The sequence below is a fragment of the Hyperolius riggenbachi genome, chromosome 12 (assembly GCF_040937935.1).
Source record: "Hyperolius riggenbachi isolate aHypRig1 chromosome 12, aHypRig1.pri, whole genome shotgun sequence".
Classification (NCBI taxonomy): domain Eukaryota; kingdom Metazoa; phylum Chordata; class Amphibia; order Anura; family Hyperoliidae; genus Hyperolius; species Hyperolius riggenbachi.
The window spans coordinates 159545314-159560374 of record NC_090657.1 but is presented as its reverse complement, the minus strand read 5'-3'; the positions used below and the strand labels follow the sequence as shown (position 1 = coordinate 159560374).

General features: G+C 44.8%; 1 protein-coding gene across 1 annotated transcript in view; it reads left to right on the top strand.

The window, feature by feature from the left end:
• LOC137541398 (opioid growth factor receptor-like) overlaps positions 1–15061 on the top strand; it is a 65735-nt gene that overhangs the window by 29567 nt on the left and 21107 nt on the right. Inside the window, exon 4 of the mRNA XM_068262675.1 lies at positions 824–869. Within this exon, the coding sequence (XP_068118776.1) occupies positions 824–869 (46 nt within the window). The remainder of the gene's footprint in view (positions 1–823; positions 870–15061) is intronic.

The window sequence follows — 15061 nt, the reverse complement described above, 5'->3', positions numbered from 1 at the left end:
GCTGTCTATGCTGTATACTTTGTACACTGTACACCAGCCCTAATATCTCTTTACCCTTGTTTGCCACTTTCACTCACATGATGTAAGAGCCCCAGGTGATCACCAGTTTCCTTTCAGATCCTATACCCCAATCTCTACCACAATCTTCACCGATAGATAGAACGGGAGAGGGGAGACTAAAAATGCCTACTTGACTTGTGCTGCCTCCATAATTTAAAATAGTGTGAAAGGTAACTTGTGCCAGGCCATGTTAACATAACACCAGGATCAGTTCTAGTCGCTATGGGGCCCCAAGCAAAATTAACCCAGCCTCCCCAACAGAAATCACCCACCCCCCCTGAGTGCCATTAGGGGCCCCTTTGTTTTTGCCAAATTCACTCACCAACCCCGAGGGCCCCAAGCCAGTTGCCACCCCCAGGTCTCCCCCAACTTTATTCTTGACTCCAGGGGGCCTTTGCAGAGTTTTTGGTAGAATAGCATCTAACCTGGCCAAGCTGGTGCACTCATCTATCAGTCTATGACTTTGTGCGTTCCCGTCCTCACCCTGGTAGGGGCGCCACTCCTCTGTGACCCTCGCATGTTTGTCACCAGGTCACTGAGAAGATTTGCCAAGTGGGGATGAAGACAGAAACCCATGGAACAGCAAACTCATGGAGGAGCGTGCTACCTGGGACAGGTGAATCTCTACACTGCTGAAATTGAAGGGGCCCCAGGGACCATAATTAAGTTTAGGGTAGACCTGGGAAGGGTGGTGTCTGGCAGCCAGCTCTTGGCCTGACAAAAGCATTGACCTTGCATAACAACATGTTTTTCTTTTTCATAGGAGAACTTGATGTTCTACCAAAATAAGAAGCGCTTTGATCCCGATGGTCAGTACTCCATTTTGTGAGATTTCGTGTCTAATTCTAATTTTTTTCCTTTTCTGTTGTGAAGGGAGAATACTGGTTGATCATCCAAGCTGTTCTTGCTAGGATATTAGAAGACAGTCCGCTCTGTTCATCATCTCCATGGGTGCAGGACCATAAAATTAGACACCAGAACAGTAACGCCTGCAATTGTCCGTGTAGATAGAATTAAACTCGTAACTTTTATGGTAGCATCAGAGGAGCATAAAGGCTCAGGCATATTGGGTCAGCACTCAGCCATGGCTGATGCTCCAATATAGGTTACAAGCTTAGTTCTACTTCTCTTTAACCCTCCTGGCGGTCTATTAAAACCGCCAGGTGGCAGCACAGCAGTTTTTTTATACCATGTAGCGAGCCTAGGGCGCGCTACATGATAGCCGCTGTGCAGCGGCATCCTCCCACCCGCTTTGATCGCATCAGGAAATCCCGTTCAAAGTACGGGATTTCCTGGAGGGCTTCCCCCGCCATGGCGACGGGCGGGATGACGTCAGCGACGTCGTGACGTCATTGGGAGTTCCGATCCACCCCTCAGCGCTGCCTGGCGCTGATAGGCCAGGCTGCGCAAGGGGTCTGAGGGGGGGGAGGGCGGCGTGTAGCGGCGGCGATCGGCGTGCACACGCAGCTAGCAAAGTGCTAGCTGCGTGTAGCAAAAAAAAAAAATTATGCAAATGGGCCCAGCAGGGCCTGAGAAATCCTCCTGCGCGGCTTGCCAGGAAGGTTAAAATGCATATAAAGTAAAATAATTCTTAGCAAAAAGTACCACCCAAAGAACGAGTAATTTGTGGCGAAAAAAAAAACAATATATACAGTGGCTTGCAAAAGTATTCGGCCCCCTTGAAGTTTTCCACATTTTGTCAAATTACTGCCACAAACATGAATCAATTTTATTAGAATTGCACGTGAAAGACCAATACAAAGTGGTGTACACGTGAGAAGTGGAACGAAAATCATACATGATTCCAAACATTTTTTACAAATAAATAACTGCAAAGTGGTGTGTGCGTAATTATTCAGCCCCCTTTGGTCTGAGTGCAGTCAGTTGCCTATAGACATTGCCTGATGAGTGCTAATGACTAAATAGAGTGCATCTGTGTGTAATCTAATGTCAGTACAAATACAGCTGCTCTGTGACGGCCTCAGAGGTTGTCTAAGAGAATATTGGGAGCAACAACTCCATGAAGTCCAAAGAACACACCAGACAGGTCAGGGATAAAGTTATTGAGAAATTTAAAGCAGGCTTAGGCTACAAAAAGATTTACAAAGCCTTGAACATCCCACAGAGCAATGTTCAAGTGATTATTCAGAAATGGAAGGTGTATGGTACAACTGTAAACCTACTACTAAGGCCGTCCACCTAAACTTACAGGCCGAACAAGGAGAGCGCTGATCAGAAATGCAGTCAAGAGGCCCATGGTGACTCTGGACGAGCTGCAGAGATCTACAGCTCAGGTGGGGGAATCTGTCTATAGGACAACTATTAAGGTGGCCATACACAGAGACAGACTGGTACAAGTCAAATTCCTACATAGGACTTACTTTACCCCTGAAAGGATGCATAGGATTTCCAATGCCAATAGTATACTATGCCAACGATGCTCTATTGAAACAGGCACTTTCTTTCACATGTTCTGGAGCTGCCACAAGATCATGCCGTTTTGGGAAGAAATATTTTTCATTATTAATGAAATTTTAGACTCCCACTTTGTTTGCTCTCCCAAACTAGCCCTATTAGGTCTATTTGATGAGCCCTCATGTGGTAAACACACACAGTACTTAATACGCATTTTATGCTACTATGCTCGCAAGGAAATCCTGAGGGTCTGGAAAGGTGAGGCCCTGCCTTCTATTAATCTCTGGAAACGTATGATAAATAAGGATCTTCCGCTATTCCGCATGACATATAAAAATCGTAATTGCCCACAGCGATTCGACAGAATATGGGCACCGTGGTATAATAATGTGGTAACTGCAGGATCCAACCCTGGAATATAACAGTGCATAATGTCATCATTTACTGTAACCTTACACTGTCCACAATCTGGCCGGGCGTGCCCGGAGATGGGCTCGGAGCCTCTTCTTCTCTTCTTTTCTTCTACCTCCTCTTTTCCTCCTCTTTTCTTCCTTCTGGTATCACCATCTGTTCCTTCTTCTCCTTCATTTACATGGCGGCACTGCTTCATGCAGAGAGGACTGTAGGATCGATCCTATTATCACACTAATAATCCTTGTCTCCATAATGTGTAAATGTTTCTGATATGTTTAATACTTACACAGCTTATGTTGTACACAATTATGCTTCAAGTATTGTGTATAAATATTATTATACGGTATTCTTATACTTACCTTCCCTGCGTGGATGCGGTGCTGTTATATCTGTTTGTTCTCTTTTTGCAAACAATAAAAATTGATGTGTTAAAAAAAAAAGGTGGCCATACACTGGTCGATTTGCCATCAGATTCAACCAACAGATAGATCCCTCTCTGATCGAATCTGTTTAGAGAGGGATCGCATGGCCACCTTTACTGCAAACAGATTGTGAATCGATTTCAGCCTGAAACCGATCACAATCTGTGGAGCTGCCACTGCTGACGCCGCCCCTCCCCCCCTGCATACATTACCTGCTATGGCCGGCGCGAGTCCCCTGGTCTCTGCTGTCTTCTTCTCCGCTCCGGGCTCCGGACCGTTCCTGCAGCTACTGAACTTCCTGTCCAGGGGAAGTTTAAACAGTAGAGGGCGCTCTACTGTTTAAACTTCCTGCCGGGACAGGAAGTTCTGTGTAGCTGCAGGAATGGTCCGGAGCGGAGAAGAAGGGAGCAGAGACCAGGGGACTCGCGTCGGCCGGAGCAGGTAATGTATTGCGTTGGTCGTCGGGCATTCGAACGCCGCTATCGACGCACTCCCGACCCGCCGGCGATCGAGAAAAATCTTCCGCACGGACGGATTAACGGGAATCGACGGGAACGATCGATTTCGGATGAAATCGATCGTTCTGTCAGCGGTGTGCGCGGCGATTTCACAGCCGGTTCAATCACTGTGATCGCATCGGCGGGAAAATCGTTAGGTGTATGGGCCCCTTTACTCATGCACTGCACAAAGTTGGCCTTTATGGAAGAGTGGCAAGAAGAAAGCCATTGTTAACAGAAAAGCATAAGAAGTCCTGCTTGCAGTTTGCCACAAGCCATGTGGGGGACACAGCAAACCCGTGGAAGAAGGTGCTCTGGTCAGATGAGACCAAAATGGAACTTTTTGGCCAAAATGGAAAACGCTATGTGTGGCGGAAAACTAACACTGCACATCACTCTGAACACACCATCCCCACTGTCAAATATGGTGGTGGCAGCATCATGCTCTGGGGGTGCTTCTATTCAGCAGGGACAGGGAAGCTGGTCAGAGTTGATGGGAAGATGGATGGAGCCAAATACAGGGCAATCTTGGAAGAAAACCTCTTGGAGTCTGCAAAAGACTTGAGACTGGGGTGGAGATTCACCTTCCAGCAGGACAACGACCCTAAACATAAAGCCAGGGCAATAATGGAATGGTTTAAAACAAAACATATCCATGTGTTAGAATGGCCCAGTCAAAGTCCAGATCTAAATCCAATTGAGAATCTGTATTTAATGTAAGTTTTCAGATCTTGCCACAGACAGCAGAAAAACAAAGCAAGCGCTCATCAACTTGGGCTGCAACTGAATGACTCATCACCTCATATGCACCGCTTATATAGCTCAAATACACACTCAGCAATCAGACAGATGCAAAACATATGCAAAACTAAATACTTACCATGCAAAACAGGATAGCACAATGGGTGCTGCTAGCCTGGTAGTTATAGAATTATGGAAACAAAGTAAAAGTAGGAGGCTGCGCATCCCTGACCCAATAATGTACAATTGAATGGTTAATCGCTGTGGCGCACACCGCCCCCCCTGGACTGAAATGTACGCCCGCATCCAAACAATGCAATACTGGTCTATGGAGAAATTTTAGCTTCCATCATAGTTTTGCATGCAAAAATATAATATACTGGACATCTGCACCAACGTTGAGGTAAATCTCCAGAGCAGATGTCCTAACACTAACTAACCTAAGTTAAAAGCAAATGTCTTTACCCTAGGAGCAGCTACGCTAAAATGTGTAACTTACATTAAATACAGACAGCAGAAAAACAAAGCAAGCGCTCATCAACTTGGGCTGCAACTGAATGACTCATCGCCTCATATGCACCGCTTATATAGCTCAAATACACACTCAGCAATCAGACAGATGCAAAACATATGCAAAACTAAATACTTACCATGCAAAACAGGATAGCACAATGGGTGCTGCTAGCCTGGTAGTTACAGAATTATGGAAACAAAGTAAAAGTAGGAGGCTGCGCATCCCTGACCCAATACTGTACAATTGAATGGTTAATCGCTGTGGCGCACACCGCCCCCCCTGGACTGAAATGTACGCCCGCATCCAAACAATGCAATACTGGTCTATGGAGAAATTTTAGCTTCCATCATACTTTTGCATGCAAAAATATAATATACTGGACATCTGCACCAACGTTGAGGTAAATCTCCAGAGCAGATGTCCTAACACTAACTAACCTAAGTTAAAAGCAAATGTCTTTACCCTGGGAGCAGCTACGCTAAAATGTGTAACTTACATTAAATACAGACAGCAGAAAAACAAAGCAAGCGCTCATCAACTTGGGCTGCAACTGAATGACTCATCACCTCATATGCACCGCTTATATAGCTCAAATACACACTCAGCAATCAGACAGATGCAAAACATATGCAAAACTAAATACTTACCATGCAAAACAGGATAGCACAATGGGTGCTGCTAGCCTGGTGGTTACAGAATTATGGAAACAAAGTAAAAGTAGGAGGCTGCGCATCCCTGACCCAATACTGTACAATTGAATGGTTAATCGCTGTGGCGCACACCGCCCCCCCTGGACTGAAATGTACGCCCCACATTTCAGTCCAGGAAGGGCGGTGTGCGCCACAGCGATTAACCATTCAATTGTACAGTATTGGGTCAGGGATGCGCAGCCTCCTACTTTTACTTTGTTTCCATAATTCTGTAACTACCAGGCTAGCAGCACCCATTGTGCTATCCTGTTTTGCATGGTAAGTATTTAGTTTTGCATATGTTTTGCATCTGTCCGATTGCTGAGTGTGTATTTGAGCTATATAAGCGGTGCATATGAGGTGATGAGTCATTCAGTTGCAGCCCAAGTTGATGAGCGCTTGCTTTGTTTTTCTGCTGTCTGTATTTAATGTAAGTTACACATTTTAGCGTAGCTGCTCCCAGGGTAAAGACATTTGCTTTTAACTTAGGTTAGTTAGTGTTAGGACATCTGCTCTGGAGATTTACCTCAACATTGGTGCAGATGTCCAGTATATTATATTTTTGCATGCAAAACTATGATGGAAGCTAAAATTTCTCCATAGACCAGTATTGCATTGTTTGGATGCGGGCGTACATTTCAGTCCAGGGGGGGCGGTGTGCGCCACAGCGATTAACCATTCAACTGTACAGTATTGGGTCAGGGTTGCGCAGCCTCCTACTTTTACTTTGTTTCCATAAGATCTGAAAACTGCTGTTCACAAACACTGTCCATCTAATCTGACTGAGCTGGAGCTGTTTTGCAAAGAAGAATGGGCAAGGATTTCAGTCTCTAGATGTGCAAAGCTGGTAGAGCCATAACCTAAAATACTGGCAGCTGTAATTGCAGCAAAAGGTGGTTCTAGAAAGTATTAACTCAGGGGGCTGAATAATTACGCACACCCGACTTTTCAGTTATTTATTTGTAAAAAATGTTTGGAATCATGTAAGATTTTCGTTCCACTTCTCACGTGTACAACACTTTGTATTGGTCTTTCACGTGGAATTCCACTAAAATTGATTCATGTTTGTGGCAGTAATGGGACAAAATGTGGAAAACTTCAAGGGGGCCGCATACTTTTGCAAGCCACTGTAGATAATTTCTGTGTGATAAGTAACAGTAAAGTTATTGGCGAATTAATAAGAGGAGCGTCATATGAAAATTGCTCTGGTTTTTAAAGGACAACTGTAAAGAGAAGGATATGGAGGTTGCCATATTAATTTCCTTTTAAGCAATACTAGTTGCCTGGCTATCCTGCTGATCCTCTGCTTCTAATTCTTTTAGCCATAGACCCTGAACAAGCATGCAATAGATCAGGTGTTTCTTACATTATTGTCAGATCTGACGACATTAATTGCTTGCTTGTTTCTGGTGTTATTCAGACACTACATGTAACAAACTTATCTGGTGTTGTCTCCAGAGGCTGCTCTGACAATGTTGAGCAGCTGCAAGAAGCTTCCTCTTCCTCTTGTTCAGACGCATCCCCGGCTCCCCTGTAGATGTGAGTCAGCCTGTTGTTTCTGGCAGTCTCCCTAGGAGGACGCGCGCAGCTCAGAGCTGTCTTTATAGTTTAAGGAGGCGTGTCTGAGGTGTGTCAGCTGATTCCTGCGGTCAGCTGACACTTGCTGCAGGGATGTTGCTGATTGGTCCGATTTTCCTGGGGGCTTGGTCTGTAATCTGTTCCTTCTATATAAGCCCAGGGCATTCAGTTACTCGCTGTCCGTGATAGCTATCAGTTCGCTAAGCGCTGGACCTTGGCTTGCTATTGTGCCTAAGTCAGCTAGTTTTCAGAGCTATATATATATGCAGACACTGCCAATATATATGTACTCTAGTTAGATCAGTCTTGTATATTGTATATTCTCCTGAGTTTTTCTGTTTTCCTGTGTATGACCTGGCGTGCCCCTCACTTTGTTTAGTCTCATCCTTCCTGTACTGCAGACATTGCATACTCGGTTTTGACCTCGGGCTGTTCATGACTCTGTCTCTGCCTCATCCTTCCTGTACTGCAAACATCTGATACTTGGTTTAGACCTTGGTCTGTTAATGACTCTGATTTTGTCTAACTTCTGGTACCTCTGTTTCTGAAACGTGTATGACCTTTGGCTATCCCCGACTTTTCGATTTCTATATTAGCTAGTATCTAGTGCCCAGGCATTACATTATAATGGACCAGTAAAGTATTATCATGGAGGAGTTGCAACGTCAGGTTCAGTTTCTTACGACTGCAGTGAATCAACTCAATACAACAGTCGCTGCTCAGCAAAATCAGTTGACACAGTTGATAAACGCAACTCAACCTGAGCACGCAGCAGGTCGTAGAGAGCAGTTTGTAGTTCCTCCTATCATTGAGCCTAAGATGCCACTGCCTGAAAAATTATCTGGTTCCAGATCTGATTTCAGTAATTTTATGAATCGATGTTTGACATACTTTGAGGTTAGACCGAGGTCATCTGGCTCTGAATCCCAGAAAATATCTCTCATTAAGACCGTCTTACAGAGTGACTCGCAAACTTGGGCTTACGGGTTACCCCCCGAGCACGAAACTCTTACATCTGTAAGTAAATTCTCTGAGGTTATGGCTGTGATTTATGCCGATCCAGACGTAGCCTCTACCGCAGTTCGTGAGCTTCGCGAACTCCAGTAGGGCCGTCATACTGCAGAAGATTACGCTGCTGAATTTAGGCGTTGGTCAGTTTTCTCCAAGTGGAGGGAGGCTGCACTTCTTGACCAATTTTTATTAGGTTTAGCAGATTCTGTAAACGATGCTCTGGTCAGTCACCTAAGACTCTTGAGGAGGCCATTTCTTTGGCCATCCATGTAGATAGGCGAATCAGATATCGTCATCATGGTGGTGCTCATTTTTCTGCCATGTCTGCTCCTCGTTCTATTGGTGCTGTTGCATTCTCTGGGGAAGAACTCATGGAGTTAGGGTATTCCAAATTGTCTCCCTCGGAGAAACTTAGAAGACGTCATGAGGGGTTGTGTATGTACTGTGGTGAAAAGGGGCATTTTGTTCAAAATTGCTCAGCAAAAAGGAAGGCAGAAAAACTTCTGCGCCTAGGTGTAGTTGGGGAATCTCACCTGGGTGAGCAGATTCTTCCCCTTAAAGTAAAAAAAAAATATTATTGCCAGTAACTATTTTTTGGAATAATCAGTCTAGTTCTGCTCAGGCCTTTGTTAACTCTGGGGCGGCGGGTAATTTTTTTGATTCAGAGTTTGCCGCAAGTTTAGGAATTCCAGCCTTGCCTTTATTAAACAAGCTTTATGTTACTGCCATTGACAACTCTCCTCTTCAGAGTGGCCAACCCATTACTATTACTCCTGTGGTTTCTCTACAGATTGGAGTGTTGCATTTCGAGAAACTGCAGTTTTTTATTCTTAGAATTCCATCTAGTCCCTTGGTTCTAGGACTTCCGTGGTTGCAGACACACAACCCACACATTGATTGGTACTCTGGTCAACTTACCAATTGGTCTTCTCTGTGTTCCAAGTGTCTGATCAGTTACCATGTCATTATAAATCTTTTTCTGATGTTTTTTCTCCTCAGTCTGCTGACAAGTTGCCCCCTCACAGACCCTATGACTGTCCTATTGATTTACTACCAGGTACTATGCCTTCCTGGTGACATTTATATAACCTCTCTGGCCCTGAAAAACAGGCTTTGAGGGAGTATATTAAAGAGAACATTGACAAGGGTTTTATTCGACCTTCTACCTCCCCAGCTGGGGCAGGTTTTTTCTTTGTTGAGAAAAAAGATGGTGGCTTACGTCCGTGCATAGACTACAGGAGTCTGAATAAGATTACTTTAAAAAACAGATATCCGTTACCTCTTATCGATGATTTGTTTTCTCAGGTATCTGGCGCAAGAATTTTCAGTAAATTGGACTAAAGGGGGGCAAAAAATTTTTTCAGGATACATCAGGGTGATGAATGGAAGATAGCTTTTAACACCCAGGATGGACATTACGAGTATCTCGTAATGCCCTTTGGCCTATGTAATGCTCCAGCCGTCTTCTAAGACTTTGTTAATGATGTATTTAGAGATGTTCTGGGCAAATATGTCCTGGTTTATTTAGATGATATCTTGATCTACTCTCACTCATTGTCAGAACATCGGGAACACGTTAAAAGGGTTCTTCAGAGGCTTAGAGAGAATTCCCTGTTTGCAAAACTAGAAAAATACCTTTTTTGAGGTTACTCAGGTACCTTTTTTGGGGTATATAATTTCTGACTCTGGTCTGTCTATGGATAAGAAAAAAGTATCCGCAGTTTTGGATTGGCCTTAACCCGGAGATCTTAAGGCCTTGCAACGTTTTCTAGGTTTGCCAAATATTATCGCAAATTTATTAGGAATTTCTCCACCTTGGTGGCACCTTTGACAGACTGATCCTTCTAATTGGCCAGTTTCGGCCTGTGAAGCCTTTGCTACACTGAAAACAGCTTTTTTTCCGCTCCCATATTGACGCACCCTAATGTTTCATTGCCTTTCTGTGTGGAAGTTGAGGCTTCTGAAGTGGGAGTGGGCGCCGTTCTCTCACAGTATTCGGGTCAGCCAGAACGTTTATACCCCTGTGCTTTTTTAAAAAAAAAAAATTTTCACCGGCAGAGCGCAATTATGAACTCTTGGCAGTCAAAATGGCTTTTGAAGAATGGAGGCATTGGTTGGAGGGCACTGAACATCACGTCACGGTTTACACCGATCATAAAAACCTAGAATATGTAGAAAAGGCCAAGAGACTCAATCCCAGACAGGCACGATGGCCATTGTTCTTCGAACGTTTCAATTTCACCATCACTTATAAACCGGGAAGTAAAAATGTGAAGGCCGATGCTTTGTCCATGTGTTTTGATTCTGAAATTTCACAACCAAAGTCTCCTGTTTCTATTATACCTAAGCACTGTGTGGTCGCCACCACAGACACTCTAGATTCCTCGGATTTATCTGAAGTATTGTCTTCTTTCCAGGAGGACTGTCCACCTGGAAAACCTTTTAATGTGTATTATGTACCGATTCATCTTCGTCTACAGGTGCTTCATCAATTCCATGATACCAAACTGGCAGGGCACCCTGGCAAGGCTAAAACTTTAGAATTACTAACACGTCATGTTTGGTGGCCTACTGTAAGGAAGGACTGTAAGCCTTTTGTTGACACATGCAGCATCTGTGCCAGAAGCAAAGTCTCTAGGAACGCTCCTAGATGTAATGTGATGCCCTTACACATTCTTCAGGTCCCTTGGACCCATATTTCTATGGATTTTGTGGTTGATTTGCCTTCTTCTGGTGGGAAAAGTGTAATCTGGGTGATCATGGACAGGTTCAGTAAGATGGCTCACTTTGTCCCATTGTGCAAATTGACTTCTGCCAAGGAGTTGGTAGAATTATTTATAGAACATGTCTTTCGTTTACATGGTATTCCAGAGAATATTGTGTCTGATAGGGGAGTTCAGTTTATCTTCCAATTCTGGCAGTCCTTCTGTTCTCGTTTAGGTATCTCCTTGTCGTTTTCATCTGGTTTTCATCCTGAGACCAACGGTCAGACTGAAAGAACCAACCTATTTCAGGAGCAATATCTCCAGTGTTTCATGTCTGACCGTCAGGAAACTTGGCTGCAATTTCTGCCTTTTGCTGAATTTGCATTCAACAATCTTCCAAGTTCTTCTACAAAGTTGTCACCCTTTCAGGTGGTTACTGGCCGGAGTCATAAGGTCTCCTCATTTTCCAGTCCACATTCCAGTTATCCGGCTTTGGAAGATTGGATTTGTCATATGCAGTCAGGCTGGTCTCAGGTCAGGCAGAATTTACAAAAGGCGGTTTCCCAACAAAAACATCATGCTGATCATCATCGAACTCCTGAGTGGGAATTTACACCTGGGGATCTTGTTTCGGTTTCGACTCGTAACATTCCTCTGCGCCAGCCTTCTGCCAAGCTGGGGCCCAGGTACATTGGCCCTTATCCTGTTTCAGAAAAAATTAATGAAGTTGTTTTATCGAGTAACCTTGCCCCAATCTGTGAGGGGAGTAAGTTCTTTTTTTATGTGTCTTTATTGAAGCCGGCGGCCATTGTTTCACTGTCATCCGCCCCTCCACCTCCGATTGAGGTGGATGGTGAACCTGAGAACCTGAGGTGGAAAGGATTCTTGACTCTCAGAAATTTCGTAACTCTCTGCAGTACTTGGTGGACTGGAAAGGTTATGGGCCTGAGGAGAGGAGTTGGGTTCCAGCACGGCAGGTTCATGCCGACGATTTAGTTCGGGAATTTCATTGTCAACATCCCGATAAGCCAGGTAGGGAGTGTCCGGAGTCCACCCACCCCTCGAGGGCGGGGGGGGGGTTCAATGTAACAAACTTATCTGGTGTTGTCTCCGGAGGCTGCTCTGACAATGTTGAGCGGCTGAGAGAAGATTCCTCTTTGTTCAGACGCATCCCCGGCTCCCCTGTAGATGTGAGTCAGCGTGTTGTTTCTGGTAGTCTCCCTAGGAGGTCGCATGCAGCTCATAGCTGCCTTTATAGGTTAAGGAGGCATGTCTGAGGTGTGTCAGCTGATTCCTGCGGTCAGCTGACACTTCCTGCAGGGAAGTTGCTGATTGATTGCTGGGGGCTTGCTCTGTAATCTATTCCTTCTATATAAGCCCAGGGCATTCAGTTACTTGCTGTCCGTTATAGCTATCAGTTCGCTGAGCGCTGGACCTTGCCTTGCTATTGTGCCTAAGTCAGCTAGTTTTCAGAGCTATATTTATATATGTAGACACTGCCGATATTTATGTACTCTAGTTAGATCAGTCTTGTATATTGTATACTAGCTGATTGCCCGGCGTTGCCCGGGTATGTATTTGGCTGGTGTCGGCTTCACCCACTCACTTTTTCTAACCCTGACACACAATTACATAATGACCAAGTTTGTGAGCTTTGTGGTCTTTGGCATCAATAATTTGCATTGAAATTAAAAAATCTGATGGGCTGTTTGTGGCTTCACCCCCTTTTCTGAATTTGAACCCCAGTCACCCAATGACCAACTGCACCAGGTTTGAGGCCTGTGCCATTAACAGTGCAAGAATGGTAGCATTTAAACATTCCCTTGAGAAGCAATAGGTGAAGCTTTATTCACTTTTGTAGGCTCCACCCACTTTTCTGAATATTAAGCCTTAAGCCCATTCACTGAGTGTCCAACTGTGCAAAGTTTAAGAACCCTTTCATTAACCTCCTTGCCGGTTATCCCGAACACAGTTCGGGGTAACCTGCCGCGGAGGATTCCTCAGGCCCTGCTGGGCCGATTTGCATATATTTTTTTTGTTACACGCAGCTAGCACTTTGCTAGCTGCGTGTAACTTACGATCGCCGCCGCTCCGTGCCGATTCGCCGCAACCTGCCGCATCAGAGGGTGCCCCCCCCCCGAGACCCGTGCGCTGCCTGGCCAATCAGTGCCAGGCAGCATCGAGGGGTGGTTCGGGACTCCCTCTGACGTCACGACGTCGACGTCGACGACGTCGATGACGTCATCGCGCCCGTCGCCATGGCGACGGGGGAAGCCCTCATGGAAATCCCGTTCAGAACGGGATTTCCGGATGGGTATATGCGCCGGCGGCGATCGGCGCATTCGGGGGGACGCCGCAGGGAGGGGGGAAGCATGTAGCTAGCGCTAGGCTAGCTACATGCTAAAAAGAAAAAAAAAAAAAACACCCTCCCTGCCGTGCGCAGCAAATTTTTATAACGGCAGGGAGGTTAACAGTGTAAGAATAGCTGCAGTTTATATTTCCCCAGTGAAATTTGTATTTGTCTCCACCCACTGATGACCCAGCGTTGGCCGGGTATGTATTTGACTGGTGTTGGTTCTGCCCACTTTTTCTAACCCTAACGCACAAACACTCAATGACCAAGTTTGTGAGCTTTGGGGTCTTTAGCATCAATAATTTGTATATTTCCATAGAAATTAAACTAATCAGATTGGCTGTTTGTGGCTGCGCCCCTCTCCAGCATTTGAACCCCAGTCACTCAATGACCAACTGTAGCAGGTTTGAGGCATCTGCTATTACCAGTGTAAAAATGGCAGCAATTTAAATATTCCCCTTGAAAATCAACAGGTGATTTTGACTGGCTATTATAGGCTCCACCCACTTCTCTGAATATTAATCTCAGTCACTCAGTGATCATCTGGGAAAGTTTGGGAACCCTGCCATAAACAGTGTAAAAAGGACTGCAGTCTACATTTTCCCAGTGAAATTTGTTTTTAGCTCCGCCCACTTTTTGTAACCTTGACACACAGTCACTACTCAATGACCAAGTTTGTGAGCTTTTGGGTTCCTGGCATCAAAATTGTGTGAATAGAAGCAGTTTATCCAGAAAAGCAAACCTGATTGGCTGTTTGTGGCTCCGCCCCTTTAGTGAATTTGAACCCCAGTCACTTGATGACCGACTGTAGCAGGTTTGAGGCCTCTGCCATTAACAGTGTAAGAATGACAGCAGTTTCAATATTCCCCTTGAAAATCAATAGGTGAATTTTGATTGGCTCTTGTAGGCTTCACCTACTTTTCCGAATATTAATCCTAGTCCCCCAGTGACCAACTGTGTCAAGTTTGAGAACCCTGCCATTAACAGTGTAAGAATAGCTGCAATTTATACTTTCCCATGTAAAAAGTTAGTTGTTTTTGGTTCTGCCCACTATTTCTAATCTTGACATACAGTCACTCAATGACCAAGTTTATGAGCTCTGGGGTCTTTGGCATCAATTAGTTGCATTTTACCATTGAAATTAAACAAATCTGATTGGCTGTTTTTGGCCCGCTCCCTTTTCAGAATTTAAACCCCAGTCTCCCAGTGACTGACTGTACCAGAATTGAGGCCTCTGCCATTAAAAGTGTATGAATGGCAGCAATATAAATATTCACCTTGAAAATCAAAAGGTGAATTTTGATTGGCTGCTGTAGGCTCCACCCACTTTCCTGAATATTAGTCCCAGTCACCCAGTGGCCAACTGTATCAAGTTTGAGAACCCTGCCAATAACAGAATGGCTGAAATCAATCTAAAAAATCTGATTGGCTGTTTGTGGCTCCACCCCCTTTAGTGAATTTGGACCCCAGTCACCCAATAGCTGACTGTATCAGGTTTGAGGCCTTTGCCATTAACAGTGTAAGAATGGTAGCAATGTAAATATTCCCCTTGAAAATCAATAGGTGAATTTTGATTGTCTGTTTTAGGCTCAACCCAAATTTCTGAATATTAATCCCAGTCACCTAGTGGCCAATTGTGTCAAGTTTGAGAACACTGCCATG